Source organism: Falco naumanni, chromosome 8 (genome assembly GCF_017639655.2).
Source record: "Falco naumanni isolate bFalNau1 chromosome 8, bFalNau1.pat, whole genome shotgun sequence".
Taxonomy (NCBI): Eukaryota; Metazoa; Chordata; class Aves; order Falconiformes; family Falconidae; genus Falco; species Falco naumanni.
In genome coordinates, this window is record NC_054061.1 from 58,533,139 (window position 1) to 58,554,470 (window position 21,332).

A 21,332-nucleotide genomic window follows, 5' to 3' on the forward strand; every position below is an offset into this window, starting at 1 on the left:
CAGGGATGTTAGCTGGAACCCCACCGCAGCCTCATAAGACAACATCTGCCCTGGCCTTTTAGAAGGGAAAACCAAACCAGAACGAATTTGCACAACATGTAATCGAACACAGTTGTTCTCAAAGGTGAGGAGAAGGACATTTGTGCCGTCCTCCTAGCATCCATCGAGGGCCCTATATCCCTAATGTGATCTTGCTCAGCTTCTTGGTCATATTTTCTGCATGTAGCTGGAGGAGTTTCCCCCTCGTGGAGGTTTGCTAACCATAAGGGTTGCAAAGAGTGCAGGAATATTAAGAACAGTTGACAGAAGAGCTCTCAGGGTGACGCAAAGGCTCCTGGCTTACCACTCAGCGTACAGGCCCTTAGGATAATGCATAGCATCTTATTGTTATAATTATTGTTACTTTTATTAAAGTAGAGGAGATGAGAGACCCATAAGGGGAGGAGAGCCTGAAATCATGCATAACTTTTTTATGACACCCAATACAAACTGTGGTCCGAGCCAAAGCACCCAGAAAGCCTATCTCATCAAATCCAGCAGTAGTAGTGAAAAGAGACCTACAAGTTATTTGATAAAATGCCACGTTATGAGATATCGTGGCCTCAGACACAGGGAACTTCAAAGCTACTCCCAGCTATGGCTCTTGCAGAGAGCTGCTGCCTCTCAGTCCATGTTCAGCTTGTTATTTCAGAACACACAGGGGTGCTTTCCAGAAAATGCTGCCTATTCTGAAGAAAGCGGGTGTTTCCCTTTTGTTCAATATCAGATCAAAAACCTCCTCAACTCTTTGTTTCCCCACAGTGAGGGGGAAATGCAAGGCATTTTTTCCCATGCAAGGCAATGCTTTGACACCATGAGCTCCGTCAATTAAAATATTCCACCCTGGAACTTAATAATTTTTCAGCTGGGGTATCTATTGCACTAAAAGAAAGACCATAGCTGCTGAAATTTAAGCAGGAAGCTAGAAGCTGCACACCATAACCCACTCTGGTTTGCTCCCACTGCTGGATTTTGCAGGGATGCTGGTTTGAGAGCAGTGACTCACGCCTTCTGCTAGCAAAGCCAAAGGGACATCTTTGGCAGCAAGAGGAGTCAGGGTAGGCAGAGTGAGCATCTGCTCATGGCTGAAGCAAGCACAGCAAAACCATAGCCTGTCATCCTATGAGACACAGCATTTCTCAGACTGCTACCATATTGTTTGGGTGAGTGCTAATTAAGCCTGTCACGTCACCCAGCCAACACGGGTACAAAGCGTTCCTGTTGCCTAGTATAGCCACACGCAAGCTGAGATGATCGCATGTATCTCCATTGCACCTTCCAATCATACTTCAGACCAGAAATCAGTATAAACCACAGGTTCCCCAAGCAAAAGGATGTTCATTCACACAGTTGTCATTCCAGGCATCACAAAACATAGCCTTCTCACTTCTTCCCAATGCTGTGCAAGTACCATCACGCCCAAAGCAGCTATTTCTTCATCTTCAAAATGTTCCTCCCTCTAACATGTTCTCGGCAGCTCCCCACAGAGAAGTCACACACATGCAACTGACCTTGAGCAAAACACAGTGTCACCTCCAGTGCTGTGTCCATCCCACGTTCTTCAGCTCTTAGACATCTCAGAATCTGCAACAACGAATAGAAGCATATTAATCTTTCTGATCCATCTTCCTGCAATCCACCAAGCAGTGTCCTATAGCTTGTGACTGCTGGCTTATTACCCAGTCCTCACAGAACGCATTAATCACTTTAAGACATAATAAAGCTTTTTAATGAAGAACAAACTACAGCTGTTAAGAAAAAGCAAATGCTAGGCTAGCTTTTGTGGGCATATCATACAGCAATGCTGCTATAGTGAACTTCCCATTTTGATGCATGCAGTTGACGTTAACTGGCACAAACAGAATGTTAGCTTTATAATTATTCTAATATTTTCTTTTTTTTTTTTTTTAATTATGTGAGACACTGATGCTAAAAAGCAATGCGCTCAAGGAAAGCTCTGCTGAAGTCAGTGGGAGGCAATGGTTAGGCAATGTGGCGAACTCTTCAACAAGCAATATTTTAACCCGTCTTGGTAACTTGAATTAGTCCCAAAACATTAACCCCACACGCCTTGTCTTCACCTCTGTCCCAGTTGTCTACATCAGATACGGCCAAGACACACAAAGCCGTGCACCGCAGAGCTAGCCATGCTGACCTTAGCTGAGGTGAGGCAGTTCATGCAGAGCTTGGAGCTGCTGGAGTTAGGCTCTTGCTGGTACGAGCTCGCTCTGCTGTGACTGCATGGTCTGACATGTAGCCCAGGAAAGGGAATGGCAAGAGCTTGAGGACACATGACCTGTGTAGAAAAGTCAAATGGAGCCAAGCTAAGCCCATCAACTAAGTAAAAGGCAAAGAGGAAGACAGAACATGGGGACAAACTGTGGAGTCACAGATATCAGTGGAAGCGGGGGAAAAATCAGTTTGAACATTAGGAAATGTCTTCTGTTAGTGAGGGTGGGAAAGCACTAAGTGAGGCTGCAGTCACTGCCAGCCTCTAAGAACGGGTAAGACATGTCTGTTAGGGTGGAAAAGGTGCCATCGGTCATGCATTAGGGAAAGAAGAAATACATGGCTTACTGAAGCCCTCTGCAGCCACACTGTCCAAGAGGATTTATTTATATGAATAAATGCCATATTTTGGGGATTTGGGGACTCTGCATTTTTTTAGGGTTTTTGCTTTTGCAGTGTACCGGATTCTCTAGTTGTACTGCATTGCTTCTGGCTGAACTATAGAACTATGAACAATGCTAAACCCTCTGGGTTTAAAGCATCATGTTGATCACACTGGGATCACACCATCTAAACCACTTGGTGAGGTTTACCTTAGATATATCTGAGTCAATCTGAAAAGTAGTTTACATTCATCATCTGAAATAAGTATAACTTATTCTCATTATTCCCCCCAACCTTCTATACTTAAGCTTTTCACCTATGGTCTCTGCACACACATCCTTTTGCAGAAAGGTCAAGCTAGCTGGAGGAAAAATAAACTTCTGCACATGGAGAAGACAGCTCTACCATGCTCCTCTTAGGACTCATTCATCACCCAGTTTTGGGCCAATGGACCATGAAACTCAACAGCCTGCCCAGGTCCTGCCATCATGAAGACTGAGGGCAGCTCCCTTCCTCCCCCTGGAAGCAAACCTGGGTGGTGTGGTTTCACATCTGACCTGCATGTGTGAGAGGGTTGTGGATAACCCTGCTTCTCTATTCTACCGGTAGTAGCTTAAATAAGACTGGCTTTCATGAAAGCCAGACCATTGTTTTATAATGCCCTGTAGCATGAAGGGTCTGCCTGCAAAATGCCTAGTTGCCACCTAGGATCTCCCTTCCTCCAGGGCAGTAAAAAGCCAGGTAAAGAATCTGCGAGTGCAAGGGGTCAAATGAACCTGACTACAGAGTTTCTGCAGCTTCATGTCCGTGCCAAGCATTGCCAAGAAAGACTTGTGCTCCGTTACACAGAGGCCAAGTGAAGAACAAGGTTTTTCATTTCTGTGTGTTCACGTGTGTGTGTTTCTGGACATGGGGAAGTTTAGTCTCTTTACTTGTGGATTTCACTGGTATTTCCAGTGAAAAGGACAGTGCTTTGATGCTGGAGGCTGGGTATGTTCCTTAAGAACTGGGGGTGATTCCAGAATGCAATTATAATATTAGTACAAATAAAGCATGACATTTCCTACTACAGCACATCTAGAAAGAATTTTTACATAGTTTTTAAGACTCCAGAGTCACTTTAGCCCAATGGAGGCAGCCAGTCACGCTGCAATACCAGCTGCTCAGAAGAGCACAGACTACTTCAAAGAATGAAGTGTTTAAAATATCATTTTTTTAAAGAAGTGACTTTCCTTTGTCTTGCTTCACTGATTTTCAGTGAGCTGGATAGATTAAGTTACTGCATCATGAGCAATAGTTGAATTACGATCATGAGCATACTTTTCTTTGGTGAACTTGTAGAGAAAATGAATACCATTTTTCCACATACCTGAGGAATAAAAGCACTTGTGGAGAGGAATCTCTCCCACAGGGAACCCTTGTGTACTTTGCAGTAGTATTTTATTAAGAGTTGGAGAGTTCAAGGGTCTCACAAATGTAAGTTTTCAATTAGCTTTCCATTGTGTCCCAAACAGTCTCTAAATACTCAACTAAACTTTAATCCAATCACTTGATTTGACTCCAAGCATGATTTATCTTTTAATCATCATCTGTTCAATGAGAGGGAAAAGAAAGCAAACTTGTTCTTGGCCCATCATGACTCATACATGATTTTACTGCGATCAGAGTTGTGTTTTCCTTTTGGCTGATGCCTTGGCAATTGCAAGCATTGGCTTGGCTTTCTGTTTAGGTATGATCTTTCCTGCTCATTTCCCCACCTCTCCAAAATGTTGAACAGCACTGAATGTTTGTCCTTTATACCTTTTCCCACCGAGGCACGTGAATATTTTTTTTTTAAATATCTTGATGTTGCATTAATCAAAAGTGTCTGCTATTTGACCTGCACTCAAAACACAAAACATGCTTTAAAAAAAGGGGCTCACTATTTTAAATGAATGGCGTTTTTCTGGAAGGACATATTACACAGAAAGCACTACAAACAGTAAGACACAAACCAGCTAGTACCTTCTGGGTTCCCACTAAGAGCTTGGCTGTTGGAACTGGGGCAGTGGTGTTTCCCAGCAGAGAGAGCCTGATGAGATTTGGTCCTTCTTCCATATGGCTGGCTTGCTGGCCTCCTGAGGTGGTACCCATGGTGTGCCTTGGTTTCTCCACCTGAAAAAAAAAAGATTTTCATGCAGCACCTTTAAAATACTGTTCTACCTTCTGTAATTTCTCCATAACAGCTGAATGTTAAGTGGCCACCACAGCGTATAGATAAACCCTAGGGGGAACTGCATGCTGCCAGCTGGCCCCCTGGGAGCTGCAGCGCTCTGTTCACAAGCCACAGCCACAACATTTAATGACCTACCTCCCCAAAACATCCCAGCCACGTGCTTTTGCCGTCACGCCACAGTTAAGTGCATCTTTCAGGCTAGAATAAGGAATGCACCCAACCTTTGCCCATGAATGGCATGAACTGCAGAGCCTTTGAGGTCTGAAAGTGTTGTGCAACATCTTCTCATGCATTATTATTCATGTCAGTGGCTTGTGCAACTCACAGTTCCAGCTAACAGCGGGGGCAGATTTTGCAAAAAGCTGCTCTCATCACAATGCACTGGCTGCCCAGAGCTGTGAAGTAGCAGAACTCCCCAAAGCATACAGGTTCCTCAAGAGATTTCCCATTTAAGTCTTCCTCACTACGGCTAGAAATTTCAGACAAATTCCTTGAAGGCTGACTCAGATATCAGCAAGGCTAGTAATTTTTGATTCCTCTGAGTGCCAAAGTTTGGAAACAAACAATTTCATGAAAAGCCCAGGTGTTTTTTGTTGGTTTGTATTTATTATTATTATTATTATTATTATTATTATTATTATTATTATTATTATTATTATTTATTATTTTAATGGGGGTGTGTGTTTTCTTTTGTTTTTTTTTTTTTTTTTTTGGGGGGGGGGGTGTGTTCTTTTTTCTTTTTTTTTTTTTTTTTTTTCTTTTTTTGGGAAAACCAGAGTAGACAGTCCCTGCAGGCTATAGACAACTAGCCTCCCCCAAATGCATTCAGATGGAAAAGAGAGGAAGGCTTTTCAAGCTAACTTCATGACCTAATTGGCCAGTTCTGCTAGGCAGGAGGAGATACTTGTCTATGGGTTTCACAGGAACAGCCATTCTAAGCCTGGCCAGGAATCTGCACTCTCCTGGCTCCGATGTAGCCAGTACCAGACCCTCATGGAAAGAGCACAGGAATCTGCTTATGCTAGTAATTTCCCTGGCACCCTCCCCCAGCTTCCAACCACCTGCAATTCAGGGACTTCTGGAGTTGTGGCTGGATCTTGCTGAGGCTGCAACTATTTGAAATGTCAGGGTTTTTTCCCCCATGGATTCAAGAGGCCGTCTGAATATCACCAGGCAGCATTAACCTGGGCAGTGAAGGAGACATGCGTGGGTTTGTATCATGCATTTGCAGAAACTCCCATGCCCAAAGCTTCAGTAAATGGACTTGCTTGTGGAGCTACTGAACACTCAAGCGAAAAGACAGACCCAGCTTAGCCGCCTGTAGACCAGCTTAGAGACTGCCGGGGAGGCTGTGGTTGCTGTAAGTGATATTCATCTGGAAGCTGGTGCTGAAGCATCCTTCTCCCACTCATAGGCAACTCATTCCACTCCATTACCTGCTTCTGATTTCCTGCCAGCATCAGTAAAGACAACCCATTCAGCCACTTCAAGTGGAAACATCTTCACAGGCAGCTCAAGTTAGCTTTAGAAGATGACTTTGTGACCCAGCTTCCCATGCAGGTCCCTGTTTAACAGGCAGTAGGAAGTAGGTGCCTCGTTAGGGAAGCAGCACTGGCCTGTACTTCCCTGGTCCATCTCCATTTGCTCATTCCTATGGCTGCTGCTGGCAGAGGTTCTGCCTCTTCCCAGTGGTTTTGCTATTGGGAAGGTTGTCCTTTGCCTCCAGGGGATTAGCTAGTTGCTCCCCAGTGCCAAGCCATGCTTCAAATCTGACCTTTGCAACTGGGCTACTTGGCAGTAAATACAGGCACGGTGCAGTCTTCTGCCATGAAATCGGACGCACACCTTCAGCAAAGGCAGTAACAGCCTGCCAGCGTATGCAGATCCTTTGGTGGTCTATCACTCGGAGACTCTGAATCAAGATTAGATGTATCCTTTTAAAAAATGTCCAACTGCAACAACAAGATACCCGCTGGGCTTGGGGCCAAAGCTGCTGGGTAACCACCAAAGGCGTGTGTTATCACAGCGATCAGACTAGAGGATCTTAATGATTCCCTTCTGGCTTCAAATCCTATGAAAACTCCCTTCATGTTGATGCTGAATTCATGGAGCAGGAATTCGCTTGGGACCCTGCCCAAGATGACTGGCAGCCACCACAGTGCATCTAAACACCTCACCCTTTTTATGGTGGGAGCCTGCATCTGTGCTGCTGGGAACGGTTCTCAGGTCTTTCATTGTGATGCTCATTTGTTTGCCACTGCCTCTTTCTCTCATGTGGTCAAGTAATCATGACCTTGCTCTTCTGCACACCTGCCTCAGATCACTGCTGATCACCACTGATTCAGAGCAGGGAGGGAAGGATGAGAGATGATGGAATTAAGCTTGCTTTTGTCTTAGGGGGATTCATCTGATCCAAACCTTCCCCAAGACTCTGGCTCCCTCCTTATTGCTGTGAAACACTTACCTTTCACACAGAGACCCCTGGCTCCTGGCTTTGATCCAACAATGACCTGTTGGCAGGAAAAAGGAAGAAAAACTGGAAAAACAGAGTGGGACCATCATCATCCCTGGAAGGGGACTGTGATGCTGGTTATCGCAAGCTTCCCAAGCAGGGCAGGCTGATGTGGGGTCCAACTGCAGAGCTGTGTCTTCACTAACCATGCTCAGTGAATTTAGAATCCAGGTCGTTCCAAAATTGCCTTTCCAGACTTAATTTTTGCATTTTCCATGGAGTACAGCAAGCCACTCACAGTCCTTTGGCTGTCCCCATCTGTTGCTGTCTTTGTCCTCACACAGATTTAAGAGTTTTCTTTTCCAGACCAGTTTGTTGTCATGGCTGGCACCTGATCTTGTTCCCAGATTCCCGTTTTTTCTCTCCTGATTTCTTAGAAATGTTTCTGCAACACAAAGCAACTCATTAAACAAAAAAGAAAAAAAGAGAGACACTCTTCCCTCCCCCAGTGCAGCATCATGATAACACGGTGTGACAGCTCTCCATTAGAACCAGGTTTTGTGCGTGCTTAGTCCTGCCACTGTGTCCACTGAGTCAACCAAGGCTAAGAGGAACTGAGTTGCATCCAAAGCACATCTAAAGTGGCTGGTAGCAGCCGGGAAGAACTACCTCCCGGATGGACAGCGGGGCTGAAGCGTCTCACGCAGGCAGAGGTTTTCCCAAGCTATTGTTCCTGTTTTATAGTGCGAACATGTGCTGGCTCCCCATAAAGTGGCAACAGCTGTCAGTCAAACAGACATCACTCTGTAAATCTGCCCCAGTGACTCTGTTTTCAAACCCGAGGTCTCCAGGCAGGTTTATGAGGTGCCGCCTGTGTGATTAACAAGTCCCAAGGACCGCTGTGCAGGTGCAGCGAGCAGGAGGGGAGCGGGGCTGGAGGGAGCTGGGGACCAGGTCCCAGCCCAGCCAGAGCCCTGCCATCAGCCACACCAACCTGCACTTCAGGCTTTGCTATCTGAGAGTCTCAGACTCTGAAATTCCACAAAGATGACACATTAATGGGAAATATCATGAGATTTCTGACAGGGGTGCAAGCTGCAGCTGCACAAGCATGGGTTTCTTCTGTCCCATCCGTTTGGCTGGGCCCAGCTGTGTCCCCCTCATCAGCTCTCTCCTTAGGGAAAGCAGAAAGGCTAAAGAAAAAAATGAGCCTCAGTGCAGGTATGGCTGACAATATTTTTTTTTAAAAAAAGCCCACCAATTTTATTTTTTTTCATTGTCATGAATACAAACAATGCAGATATTCAGGATTTCTTGTACCCAAAGAAAGGGCACCAGTAGCTCCAGGAATGGACAACCCACCCCTTTAAAAGCTCTTCATGCACCTTGCAGAAGACTTGCTTTCTACAGTGGTTTTACCAAGGGGCTGAGATTTGTTTTCCTCAAGAAGGAGAGGGCAGAATGATTTTCTTAGTTCCTGGTGGCTGACTGACTTACCTGTGAACAGGAACAAGGTATCTAAAGTTACCACATTGAGATATCCAGATAAGCCCACTAATAACAGCACTCAATGTCACACAAATGACAGTTTTTCCTCTCCCTAGAGATATTTCTCATTAGTTACAGAGGTAGGGTTATTCATGGGCACTACCTGCAATCCCTGAATGCAGCATTATATTAACCTTGCTAGGGATATGCTTCAGATGGTCAAAGAAGTCACTGAGATGCAGGGCAAGCAGCCTTCCTGAGGCTGTTGCATGAAGAACACCATTTTCCTTCAGAGGTTCCCATGAGCACTTCCATCACTTTAAGATTGAAACTGTACAGCTAAGCGTAGGCTGACGCACGCGTTGTCTCCCAAAGATGACCATTCAGTCCAATGAGCAGTCACAGACCCCAGTACAGTGACTTGAAAGAGGAATTATTTGGCAGCAGCAGTCCAGAAGTCATCCCCCAACTCATAAAAAGCTCTGTGAAAAAGGGGAAACCACAAGTGAGTGTTTTTATTAGAGAAAATACCTTCCTTCTCCTAGAGACTGGGATTAATTTTCTGTAGCTTTGCAAACACCCTGCAGAAAGGTTAAAGTGACCGTGTTCACTTTTAAACACCAAAGACTTTTAAAGCAAAGACTGTCTTGACTAGTTTATAGGAATAATGAAATAAATCAAAGTTACATTAACAGTCATTCACCAGTGCCTTCTTCCAGAAACTCTGACGTCTGATGTTTCTACCCTGCGAGTAATAAAGGTCCTGTTACCTTTTCCGCTTAAAAACAACATCCTGCATATGCTATGAAGGTTTCATTTCACAATCATTTTAGCATCTCAGAAATAGCCATTATCCCTTTGAAATTCACTTGCCCTGGAAATCCTTGTTCTGCTTTTCATTACATCGTTACATTTGCTATTGTTTTAGGTTAAAAAGAAGCACATTCCATTGTTAAATGATAATACTTGCACTTTTCTTGCCCCCAGAACTTCACAAACGATGTGCCCAGTAATTCAGGTATCCCAGGCATGGCATGTGGCTCAAAAGAAGGTATAGAAGCTTGGTGGTCCACCCTTTATCTGTGGCCGTAAGGAGCTCAACTAGCCAATTAAGAGGCCAGCTCAGGTCCTGGAGATCCCTCTCCGTAGCTGTAGTTTGGCAGTGCCAGTACTAACACATGCTAAGTGAGCCACACCACCAAGACCTGCACTGTCCCACCTGAATAAAGCATTCCCCAAGATTTTTTACTTCTTTCATCTGGTCTTCTCAGTTCATCTGGGACCCAATTCCCAGCTCGGATGATGAGCTGCACAGCATAATGTTGGATTAGCAGCAGTGACATGATGGACTTGTTCTGTGGAGTCATCTAACTTGAAAGTAAAGCATCTGGTCCTTTCTACATCTGTTCTTTGTCCAGGCCAAGGACTGACTCCCTTTATTAAGCAATTAAAGATGATGGAAACATGCTCAAAATGAATTTCCAGGGGGGTAAAAAAAAGGGGGTGTGTGGGGAGCCACTTTGCCAGAACTGGGAGTTTTTGCTGACTCCATTAAAAATATCATTGGGAAGGTTCCATAAGCTGATTCTGAAATAAGGCCCATGGGACAAGAGGGGGAGAGAAAATTCTACCGCCAAAATAACCTCAAGGAGACCCTGTTATCTTTGAGATACAGGTACAGGGTAACAGCTTTCAGCTGCTGAGTCACTGTGAAGAAAAAAAAATGCAGTGGAAATATTCCCTGAAAGCAGGTTTCCACCCAAAATTCTATGAAATAGGCAAAATCACGGAGTCTGCTATGGACGTATTTGTTCAGGTGACAGGGAAAGGGGGACAGTACTGAGAAAGGTAGTTCCCAGCACAAATAGGGAGAATTATAAAGGGAGATGTAGATATTTAAACCTGGCAAAATTAAAACCCAAATGACCTTGGCTCCCTTGCCTTCACAGAGAAACCCAGGACAAAATTTCTGACTCAAGAATTTGTTTTCATTAGACCCTACTGAATAAAAATGACCAGCAGCCAAATGTTATTTTTGGATCCCACTGGGTCTGAAGAGGTTTTAGGGGAAATGGTGGTTGAGTAGATCATAACATTACAGTAATGTGTCACAATCAACAGCATCCTGACTCAGTGTGGTGCCCATGCTACCTTGTTCCCTGTTGGAGACTCCTCCACCCACATCTGGACAAGTGCAAACTTAACTCAATTAGTTGTACATTCCCTCCTTCTCTGATAAAGTTGCAGGAACACTGGGACTGCAACAGTTCTGAAGTTGTGTGAGGGTTGTTCATATGAGGGATGGGAACCTCAGCTTCTCTTCTGAGATCTGACCTCTTTCATAGCTGGCTTTCTAAGGGGAAATCTTTTCTTGCTTTTCTCTTTCTTCCCTTCTGTCCCCTCCCCCATTCTGCTTTGTCCAGAGTCTCTCTGAAAGCCAAATTCCCCTTGAACACGCTAAAAGTAGGCTTGCTGGAACATCTGCTCTCCATCTGTGGAGCCAGACATATCCCCAGGCAACACTATTAGCAGTGATGGATCTGGAAGGGAACATTAAGCACTGAAGAAGCATCTGCCGAGAAAGAGGAACCCAGCACATAAACCTAACCATGTTATTTGCTGAGCCTCCTGGTCTCTGCCCATTGCTCCCAGTGGACAACAACTGTCTCCTCCAGAGGCCTGTTCAGGAGAAAACCTGCTGTTCCCTTGCGGATTTTAGTATTTTCAAGTGTCTTATGTTTGTGCCTAAGGTGGCCGAATGAGCAGCTCAGTTAAACAGTGACTGGGGAGCTGTGGAAACATCTAAAAGAGAATCTGAAATGTGGGAACTACAAAGCATCCACTGGAGGCCAACGATGCAGCAACAGTGCCACCGAGGTGGTTTGGGGTAGAGGTGGCACAGCGGGCAGAGGTAGGGAGCTCAGGCAGGAAGGCTTTTCTGCTGCCTTTTTTTTCTGTATAACTGAGCCCAAATCTGCTTATAAGAGTGTAGAAGGGGCTGCTGGGATCGGACATGCAGCCCCGCTGCCAAGCATGGGGACTGTAATAAATGGTTTCTTTGGGGAATGTTACTTACACATGACACTGAGAAATATAGTGATACGATTTAAAAGAAACCATTGCAAGACAAAGTCTGCATCGGTTGGTCCGAGTTCAAGTCTCAGATCTCCCACCTGTGACTATGGTCATTTCTTTCACCCCTCCTGCCCTGTAGCCAGCTGCCTCGTCCCTTGCTGGGATTCATCTGGAGCAGAAGCTGTCCATCACTATGGGCTTTCACACCACCAATATTTTGTTATTATGTTGGTATCATGACAAATTATTTGCTTTGTACTAAGCTAGTATAAAATTTGTGCCCTGAGCTGACCAGAGAAAGCAAGGCGCGTTCTCATTTTTTAACCACTATTTGCCCTGGTATTTTCCTTTGTCAAACAGATTTACAGATAATGGGTTTCTTGCTCAATTTGCACAACAACAAGAAAAAAAAAGAGTTCTAGTGCTTCCTATACTGCAACCTTCTTATATCTACTCCTTGCAAAAAACTTTCCTGCACCCTGTTTTCCGTTGCCTTGAATTTCCTGGAGCAGGTGGAATTGTCACAAGGCAAAACCCCAGGTTACTAAGAAGAGTCATTAATAGCCTATGCCTTACCTTTAAATTAATCCCTCTATTCACAGGGCAAAGCTACCAGGACTGCATCCTAAGTCATTGTTAGATGGAGGACCTGTTCATTCTTTTGGGTACATTGAAAATGCCTGTCATTTTCTGCTCTCTGGCTCTTTATCTGAAGCTACTGAGACTTTGCTTTCAGCTGTCCTATCAGGAAGCTGTCTGTGGCTCGTAAACTTCCCAGCAGACATCTCCTGAAACTTCACACAGCAGCATGATGTGAGTTTGTGCATGAAGTCAAGCATTTGATTAAGTGTCTTGATAAAAGTTCTTTATGACATGCTTCAGGAAAAACATTCAGGCTTTCTCTAACTTAAAACACGTTTCCATTCCATTCATCTAAGTCCTTAAAATACGACTTAAACTACTTCTGAATGAATTTAAACATTGGCTGAAGTATCGTGGAAATCAAAGAGACTGAAGCACCCACTTACATTATGCATTTGCTTTAAAGTTCTAGTGGTGCTCAACACCTTCCACCCCATTTGTCCAGCATCACAGGGATGCTGGACACCTCCTACTCTCCCAGTTTCCAGCACTTCTCAAGATGTGGCCCACCTGGTCCACCATTCTAGGACTGCACCCACTGTGATTATTACAGCTGCTGTTATTTTTCCTGTGCTTAGAATGGTCTGAGACAGAGCATCGAGTGTCTGCATTGCCCACAAAACACGCAATTTAGGCGTGAATCAGAAAACACAGTGAGCAAATGAGGTGGTGTTGGCCCACTTAGTAAGAGATACCACCGTGCTCCAATCTAACACAGCAGTGCATCCCACATTTTTATCCCAACTATTCTCTTGCTAGAACTGCAGAAGGTGTCACTAACTTCTGCTGTCAAAGAGGGCGGAACCATGTGTTTCTGACAGCATTATAATAGGTTTTTGTTTGTCCAGCCATAGGAGAATGTGGGTCTATTAACACTTAACCAAAAAAGAAAAAGGACTCTGTTTTGTTTCTTGCTCTAACTACTCCTAACCAATAACAATAACAACAAAATCCCTGTGCGAACCCTACTCTAAATAGCAAGTGGAGAGACTGAACTTGTGCAAGAACTCAAGAGCTGCTTCAGTGGATTTTTCAGCAGAAAGTCAATAGGAAATTCATTCTCTCCTGTTACATTCGTTGATACTGTTTTGTAGATAACATAATAAAGACAAAAGCACGTGCACTAATTAGTTTTGAGTGGAGAAGAACAGGATCATTCCCCTGCTGAGAAACCATGAAGTATTTAAATCATGAGCCTTACCTGGATTTGCAATTGGGGAAACTTTTGCGATAGTCTTCCTCAAAGACACAACCAGGACTCCCTGGCCCTGATACTTTTTGTGCGGGGTGTATTAGTGAAATGAGAGTCTCATTTTCTCGAGAATCGGCCTGAAGCTGCGAATATTCCCATCAGCTTGCCTCAGCCTGGCGGGTGGGAGGATGGAAGAACTTTGTTACAGCTTCGAGCAGGAAGGCTCCACTCCTGAATTCCTCTTCTGGGAGCAGGCGGATCCCAGCGCCCAGCTGGATGACTTCCTAGCCGAGTGGTGCCGGCCGCCGGAGCCGCCCTGGCCGCGGGCGCCCGCGGCGGCCGGTGCTGAAGTGGACAGCTCCCCCGCGCCGCCCGCGCCCGCCGCCCCGCCGCCCCCCGCGCCCCCCCGGCCCCGCCACGCCGCCAACCTCCGCGAGAGGAGGAGGATGCTCAGCATCAACTCGGCCTTCGACCAGCTCAGGTGCCACGTCCCCACCTTCCCGTACGAGAAACGCCTCTCCAAGATCGACACGCTCCGGCTGGCCATCGCCTACATCGCGCTCCTGGGCGAGATCCTCCTCTCCGGGTGCGATCCCAAATCCTACGTGGAGCAGTGCCTGAGGAACGGATTGCAGAACCAACAGCGGGCAACCTGGAATACAAGCGGTGAGTGAATGAAGGGTTGGCTTTTCGGAGATCACGGAAATGCTTTGGGTTGCTAGTGAGAGAGAATCGGTCAAATTGCTTTTGAACATCCACTTGTCGCATCCAAATGGCTCTCATAACATACAACTCACCTTCAAAAAAAAGTAGCTGAGTAATGTCACAACAGGAAAAAAATATCAAACCTTTTCTTCTAACTTCATTAAGGAGGATTTTTACTAAATAAAAAAAAACCCCTTCCCCCCCCAGTTTTCTAAGCTCATGTGAATGATTCCTTTTGCAAACAAGATTAAAGATTTTGTTTATTCTCAGAATACATTTATAGACTTTTTTTTTTTATTATTCTGTGCAAAGATATTCTTTTATAATGCAAACTGATGGAGCCTGTAGAGATTTTCTTTATTTTCTTTACAAGTTTTCTTTAGCTTATACCTCACTGAGGAAAAAATACCTAGCTTTGAACATAAACACAATCTCATTCTTAAAAACAACCTCATTCTTAAAATACACACGTTCATGTAGCCAAGAGTTTCTCAGAGATGTTACAGTTTAACACTGAGAACCAGGATACACAAGTCAGCGCATTGAAATTTCAGGTTTGTTTCAAAGTACAGGGGAGCAAATGCCTATCTGCAATTTACATTCTTCTATAATTATTTCTATTTTAAAGTGAAGGATTGTTAATCCTGTTTTCTATTTGGCTTGTACTAAAATTCTGACTTATGTGGAGTTGATCGTTGTGCTTGCTTCCACCAGAGCATGTTGTTTCATCAGTCCATTATATGGTGAAGATGGGAAATTGCCCAAGTGCCCCACACAGGCTCTCAGGTCCCAGATAGAAGGCAACAAGGTTTGTGTTACTTAGCAGTGCAGGGAGGAGCAGAGGGTGATTTTCAGTAGTTCTTGGCACTTTGCATTATGAGGTAATTAACACCTTCCTAACTCTGTCCCTTTGCTGTCTAAGTTCCTTTGGATTTTATCACTTTTTGGAACTGGGCCTTGAAGCATATCGGCCTTCTAAAGTGCAGCATAAGTAGAGAAAAGTCATTGCCAGAGAATATTCCCCCTTCATTTCACAGTTCAGTGTCAAAGGACCAGAGCCTGCAGATAAAAAGCAATCAGTTTACTTTAGAGGAAAAGTTAATCAAGTCTTTTCTCCTTTCCTATTAATTTCCATTAGCTACATGACTGGGAAAATGACTCCTGATATACCCACTGATCAAAACTCTTGACTACAGAGAACATTTATGTTTTATTTTCCAGCTGCCCTCAGCTTTAATAGATAAACAGGTTTTAAAACAACACAAATGGCTCTCATTGGGATCGCCTCTTTTGTCAGGCTTGTAGTTAACTAATATTTCTGAAGAGCTCCACTTGGAAAGATCTAAATGAATGAGCTTGCTTTTCTGGAGATGCTGAATAGTTAACTTGTTAAATGCTAATTTAAATGTTTTTCAATCCACGCGGTATGTTTTTACTTTGTTTCTCTTTCTCCCTTCTGTTCTGTGCAGATCTAACAGCCCGCCTGTCTTGGGTAAAGTGGGATTAAGCAGTACCCAAAAGAAAGATCTTTAAAGGCAGCATATTGCAAAACCCAATGACCTGACTGCTGGATACCGGCTGTTAAATTCTCAGTACTGCAAGTAAAAGCATGGCACTTACAACTTTACTTATGGCCACAGATCGCTTTCTGGCCGCATGTCAGGCATCCAGCCCCTTGTGGTGTTAATCCATTGCTGTGTAGGGCCTTCTGCTTCTCTTTCTTCTAGTTTCTCACACACTGATAGACAGCTCTTGCCTGAAAATAACAAAACATTAAAAATCAGTATCATTGCAATCACAGCAACAACAATATTCTCTTCCACTGGGTGAGAACTATGTCCAAATCACATTTCTAGCAGGTGGGAAAACCTACCCCTGATCACAAGAAAAAACTAAGCACCACCTGTTGCAACGTATTGATGGGCTTAAGATGCCCAGGGCTGTAAAAGTCACCAGTGATTTAGAGCACGGAGACCTTAAAAGGCCTGGTTTTCCAGAGGTGAGAGACAGGTCTGTCTGTGTGTCACTCGAAACTTCCCCATGCCTTACTCCCAATGTGACAACTTTGGGAGGCCTGAATCCAAGGCACCGTGCTATGAAAAGGCCAATGGCTGCTGGCACTTGGCCACCATCATGGCATTTCTCAGCAGGTAGGATGCTAGATCGACATCAAAAAGGATGCATTTATTTTACCATACTGATTAGTTCTCTTTATAGCTTTGATCTCTACAGAGCAAAACCATGTCAGGGACTGTGCTTGTACTCTGGTGGTTTTGGGTAGAAGCAGAGATGAAGAGGAGCCTTTGAGGGGGAACCCAAAGAGAATCTTACTTTTTCAATTTTTCTGTCAAAACAAAAGGGGGAATTTTATCTCAGCTGCAACAATGTATTTCAGTCAATTTAGAATAAAACACTTCACGTCAAACTTCTGACTCTTTTCTTTTTCACACATTTAAGACACTCAGATGAATTTTTATAGGAAACTGTGCCTGAAAAGGTGAAAACTGAAAAAAACACCTGAAAATGCGATTTTCCACTTTTACTTACTTCTCCACTCACCTTGGTTTCAAAAATACAAAGCAAAACAAAACAAAATCCCACCACAAAAATATCTACTGGATTTTACTTGAATAAGTAATTAATATAAACCTTTAAAATCTCTAAAATATGAAATCATTGGTTCCTCCAATTCCATTTCTCTCTTTTACTAGAAATGCAGCAGGTCCTGCAGACACACCTGGCTGGGAAACCGGGGCTTTGGCTGAGTTCCTGTTTCTACCTTATCTGCATGACTTGGGGCACATCACTGATGGGCTAATACACTCCCTTCTTGCTCCCTTGTTTACCTGACAGTCTCTCCAAGCCCACAAATGCTTCATTGTGTGCTCTTGGGCAATGCCTAGCACACAGGAACCCAGCTGGAACCTCCAGCTGGTAATACTGAAGTCACATCTATTTTTTCTGCAATGGTAAAGTGCTCCAGATGGGGCCACACAATATGTAAAGTGTATCAATGCAGAAATCCTGATGCTTTGCTTGATCTTTTAGATATGAGTTCACCTTTCTGCATCCTGAAAGACCAAGGTCTGTGTTATCACCCTACTTCAGCTCACCTCACAGTCTGAGCTTAGCAGGTCTCAGCGGGGAAGGTGAGAATAGCTTTAAATACCTACTGACTATCCATTCACATGAAAGCAATATAAGGAGATCAACAGGACTCACAAAGCCTTGAGAGCCCCCTGTGCAAGACCGGCAGGACAAGTGATGGGCCTGGAGGGTCTCCACACTGTCCTCCTGGCCCACAGCTACTCACTGGTGGTGTCTATACTCGTCTAAACTGGTCTAAACACCACAATCCAGGCAGAGAGATAGAAGCAGGAGACTGTTTTTTCTAGGAAAGTACATGTGATGGCACCCAGAGAAGGCCATTCTCCCCCACCTGCTCTGGCAAGTCTGATCTTCTATGTCACTGAAGGTGACACAAGCATCACGCATTAGCAGCAATGGGTGGTCAGAGATGGCTTGGTGCTTGGGTCCAGGATGCCCAAGTACTTGTCTGGGACCTAAAAAAAAAAAAAGAAGAAACCATCCAGCTCCTCACCTTTAAAGCTCTGCAACACACCTTGGAGAAGTGGTCACATTACCACCTTCCTGGCAAGATTAAGGCAGGCTCAGTTTCATCAGTCACACAGCAAGCCAAGACCAGTGCTCTCACTGAGGCATGCAGGGGCAGGAACAGCCATGTGCCATTTCTCCAAAGCTGGACAGGACTTCCCACAGCAGACCAAAGGTGGCAGGCTGTCCCGATACCACAGCCCCCAGCACCTTTGGCCAGAGGAAGCTCTTTCAACAGCCCAAGGTGTGATGCTCAGCCATCTACGCAGTTTGGTTGCCAGCCTCCAGCTCTGTGCTAATGGGAAATGCAAAGATCTGCAGGTTCCCACCTCCTGAAGACACCACTACCATGCCGTGCCTGCAAAAACAGCACAATCTGTGTCAAGCCAACTATTTAGAATGTGTCCAAATAGACCTGACAGTGCTTTCTGCAAGTTTTCATCAGGATGTATATTTCTTCAAGGTCCTTACTGATGGCAACAGGGGCCTGCGACTCATCCCTCCAGGATGCTTTCAGACGGACTCCACAGGTCACACAGTGTAGTCATCAGGGAGCAGTAACTGCCTCTCCAGTGTTGTCACGGCTAGTGGTGGAATAGCCTCCAACTGGGAACATATGTTATAAAAGCTCATTCACAGCAAGCTCATTTTGGGTGTCCAAAATCCCTGGCTCCAGATATGCCCCATTTCAATAGTATCAGAGACTGGACAATCTGCCTTACTTTTCTTCACAGTGCAGCAGAGGTTTGTGCTGGATGCAAGACAATAATGCCAGAGCATGAAACACACACACATTTGCTGCAGACACCTGGCTACAAGCAGAAATCTCTTTCTTTGCCCTTTGCTCCAGCCTAGAAATCCTGGGTAATGAGTTCTGAAGCAGGCTGGGGGTGTGCAGTAGCAGCAGGAAAGCACACTCATATAAAGGTAATGTCAGGCACTCTCTCAGGTTTGCGCACTGCTTGCCGTGGACAGACAACTAATCTGGAGATTACATTAGCATCAAAAGCATTGTAATGACAAAAGCAGGAAGAACTGTCCTGGAACAAAGAGATTTTCCTCAATGTAGTGACTCCAGCGAAGGAAGGAAGTTGAAGCTGAAGTTGTCCTCTGAGATGCAGACACCCGTGACTGATGCTCCGTGCCCCAACAGCAATGTCAGGAAAGAGAAATATCTGCTGAGCTTTCTGCAGCCCCGTTCCACCAACACCACCGTGGAGTTCCTGCTGGACTTGCCAGCTGTTTGAGTGCAGCTGGCCTGTGGTCTGCAGGCTGGCAAGCTCTGCAAAGTGCCCTACTGCAGAGGCGCTCCCACCTATCGCTGCTGCTGTCAAGGAATCGTTGCACAAGGCATGGCTTTGAGGAACGGGCTGCTGGAATTTGATGATGACTCTAAGCTTGGAAAAACTGTAGCCAATAAATCCTGCAGCAGGATATGTAAGGATTGGGGTTTGGGTTGAAGTCAAAACCAGAAATAAAAATGTTCCTTTCGGGAGTTAAAACTCTAATCCTGGGCTCTTGAGTCAGTAAGTAGGAGTCAATACATTTATTGCCACCATTAAAACTGATGAAGCTGTTTCTCCTCACACACACTCTGCTCTGACACCGGTATTGTTGCATCACCTTCAGTGGAGCCACACTTGATTGATGCTGGCTGGAGGGGACGGTCCACCTCTGCCTGCCCTCCCCAAGCTACCTGCAGTCTGACAGGCTGTTACAGCTGATGCACCAGCCAAAGGTGCTAAACCAAAGGATGCTTCTTGGGTGATGTCATTTGGATCCAACTGGCTGCTAAAATGGTGAATGTGTCATGCTATCAGATCTGTCTCTGTTTCACCCTCTCTGATGATTCCATTCATTTGGAATGAATGAAAGCAAATAAAGAGGGTATCAGCTCTCTCCAGCTGAAGGAAGCCAAGCTGGTGCTGTGGCCCTCTTCCTGCTGAACAGTACAGAGGCAAATTGTCTCTTCAGGGATTTTTTTTTTTTTCCAGGACAGCCATTCCTGAATAGCTCCAGGTCTAAGCGCATTTGGTTTTAAATAAGCCTGCCCTTTTCTGACTGAACTTCAGCTCCTGGATGTGGACTATAACGCAGAAAGACCCAGGAGGGAAATTATTTCTGTGCACTACATTTGCCCTCCGCATCAGCCCAGGGTAACTGCTGTGTGCAGACATGCTCCTTGCCCACCCATCTTCTCTCCTGCCAGTTCTGGCTCATTCCCTGTGTCACATTTGACAGCACTTCACCCAGTATTGTGGTGTCCTGTCAACAGGCTTGACTGGCAGCACAGTGTGATTCTCTGCCAGGGAACTACTTCTGATGTTTACCCACATTTTTCAGTTTCGTCATCTCTCCTCCTGAACCCTGAAATTTTATTCCAGAAACAACAACTACAGAGTTCCCAGAAATTATAGAAATTCTATTATACACACACAAGCTGATCGTGCAGCAGCCCATACACAGTAGATTACACCCTAGTCCAGATCAAGATTTTGGGTTGACTTTATGAAGATGGAGACCTAGGTGAGGCTCCTCAGTCCATCAACACATTCCCAAAGGAGCACATTGACTTTCAAAGCAGGTCTCAGTGACTTCCCCACTTGGAAGGCCAGGGTCCCCCTTCCTGGGTCTTTTCAGTTCTGCTTCCTTTGCAAGGCAGCACAGATCGGCTCTGCATTTTCCTTGTTGTCTAACAAAGCAGCAGGATTCTCTCACCAGAAATTTGAAGGCCAAACCTCCTATGGAAGGAAGCCAGGAGGTGCTGAAGAATGGTACCCTCATATTGCAGCCTCTGAGGACCAGCTCAGGGGCACACACATCCCTGTTTCCAGCTCACCAGGGTCCTTGCCAAGAAAAGTGAGAATTATTTGTTACACCTTCCTTCCCTCAAAACTAAACTACTCTTTCTGAAACAATACACCATGGTTCTCGTTCATCAGCTTGGAAAGTCTGGAACAAAAGAAATCAGCTCTTTATTGTGAAGAAAGGAGTTCTTTTGAGAAGGCACGGGTAGTTTCTTTACAAGACATACCTGGGGGTGAAGGGACAATTTGTTTTTTCTTTTCTTTTTTCCTTATTTTGGCACAGACTCACATTAGCAAGCTTCATTTGCAAGAGCCCTACTATGCCAGCATGGAAAAAGGACTTTCATGTTTCACCTGAAACAAGACTGGGCAAGTAATTGGACAACTTCATATTGCTTCTTAAGTGTTGCTAGAGCTTGGCCACTGAAGAGCTTGTGATTCACAAGCTGCTTGAGCTGTGGTGCTTAAGATCTTGAAATTACTGAGGCA

General features: G+C 44.9%; 1 protein-coding gene across 1 annotated transcript; it reads left to right on the forward strand.

The window, feature by feature from the left end:
* Positions 1–13,904: 13,904 nt before the first annotated feature.
* LOC121092292 (helix-loop-helix protein 13-like) lies at positions 13,905–15,928 on the forward strand. Its single transcript, XM_040603036.1, has 2 exons — positions 13,905–14,382; positions 15,891–15,928. The coding sequence occupies exons 1-2, from the start codon at positions 13,905–13,907 to the stop codon at positions 15,926–15,928; spliced, it is 516 nt and encodes a 171-aa protein (XP_040458970.1).
* Positions 15,929–21,332: the final 5,404 nt, after the last annotated feature.

Bases quoted from the DNA above. Each gene is read 5' to 3' on its own strand.
- LOC121092292 (XM_040603036.1), top strand. From the start codon at position 13,905: ATGGAAGAACTTTGTTACAGCTTCGAGCAGGAAGGCTCCACTCCTGAA. The intron at 14,383-15,890 runs GTGAGTGAATGA...TGTTCTGTGCAG, and splicing joins GGCAACCTGGAATACAAGCG to ATCTAACAGCCCGCCTGTCT.